The 1,006-nt window shown below is 71.0% G+C and overlaps 1 protein-coding gene across 1 annotated transcript in view; it reads left to right on the top strand.

The window, feature by feature from the left end:
- Positions 1–1,006, top strand: part of AURANDRAFT_65386 (hypothetical protein) — a gene marked incomplete at both ends in the record, with an annotated part of 5,711 nt that overhangs the window by 2,469 nt on the left and 2,236 nt on the right. The window contains one exon of the mRNA XM_009040315.1: positions 282–978. Coding sequence (XP_009038563.1) covers positions 282–978 — 697 coding nt within the window. The remainder of the gene's footprint in view (positions 1–281; positions 979–1,006) is intronic.

The raw sequence follows: 1,006 nt of genomic DNA, 5'->3' as shown, positions 1-1,006 counted from the left end.
CCGCACTGGTGCGGCGACTACGACGATTCGGACTTCGACTCGAACGACATGTGCTGCGCCTGCGGCGGCGGCTCTACGCACGCGGACCCCGCCCCGACGCCGCGGCCCACGGTCTCCCCCGGGGCGCCCACGGCCGCTCCGGTGCCAGACCCGACGCCGTGTCCCACCACGCCGTCCCCGACGACGCGCAGCCCTTCGCCGGCGCCATCGATGTCGCCGACGGCGTCCCCGACGACGCCAGCCCCACGCGTGGGCGACTCCTGCCCGAGCGTCGCCTTCAGCGAGCGCGTCATCACCACCCTGGCGGACGGGGCCTTCGCCGTGTTCGCGATCGACGTCGACGGCGACGGCGACGTGGACGCGCTGTCGGCGTCCGCCGAGGACGACACCGTCGCGTGGTACGAGAACGACGGGTCGCAGTCCTTCACCGAGCGCGTCATCACCGACTCGGCGAACGGCGCCGACTCTGTCTTCGCGATCGACGTCGACGGCAACGGCGACGTCGACGCGCTCTCGGCGTCCTGGAACGACGACGCGGTCGCATGGTACGAGAACGACGGGTCCCAGTCCTTCACCAAGCGCGTCATCACCGACTCGGCGAACGCCGCCTACTCCGTCTGCGCGATCGACGTCGACGGCGACGGCGACGTCGACGCGCTGTCGGCGTCGTACTACGACAGCACGGTCGCCTGGTACGAGAACGACGGGTCCCAATCGTTCACGAAGCGCGTCATCACGACGCTGGCGGGCGGCGCCCGCTCCGTCTTCGCGATCGACGTCGACGGCGACGGCGACGTCGACGTGCTGTCGGCGTCCGGCTGGGACGACACGGTCGCGTGGTACGAGAACGACGGGTCCCAGTCCTTCGCCGAGCGCATCATCACGACGCTGGCGGGCAACGCCTACTCCGTCTTCGCCATCGACGTCGACGGCGACGGCGACGTCGACGCTCTTGCCGCGTCGGGCGACGACGACACGGTCGCGGGTACGAGAACGACGGGTCGCA

Source organism: Aureococcus anophagefferens, assembly GCF_000186865.1.
Source record: "Aureococcus anophagefferens unplaced genomic scaffold AURANscaffold_14, whole genome shotgun sequence".
In the NCBI taxonomy this organism is placed as follows: Eukaryota; class Pelagophyceae; order Pelagomonadales; family Pelagomonadaceae; genus Aureococcus; species Aureococcus anophagefferens.
Note: the sequence above shows the minus strand (reverse complement) of the source record. Positions and strands in the feature narration are given on the sequence as shown.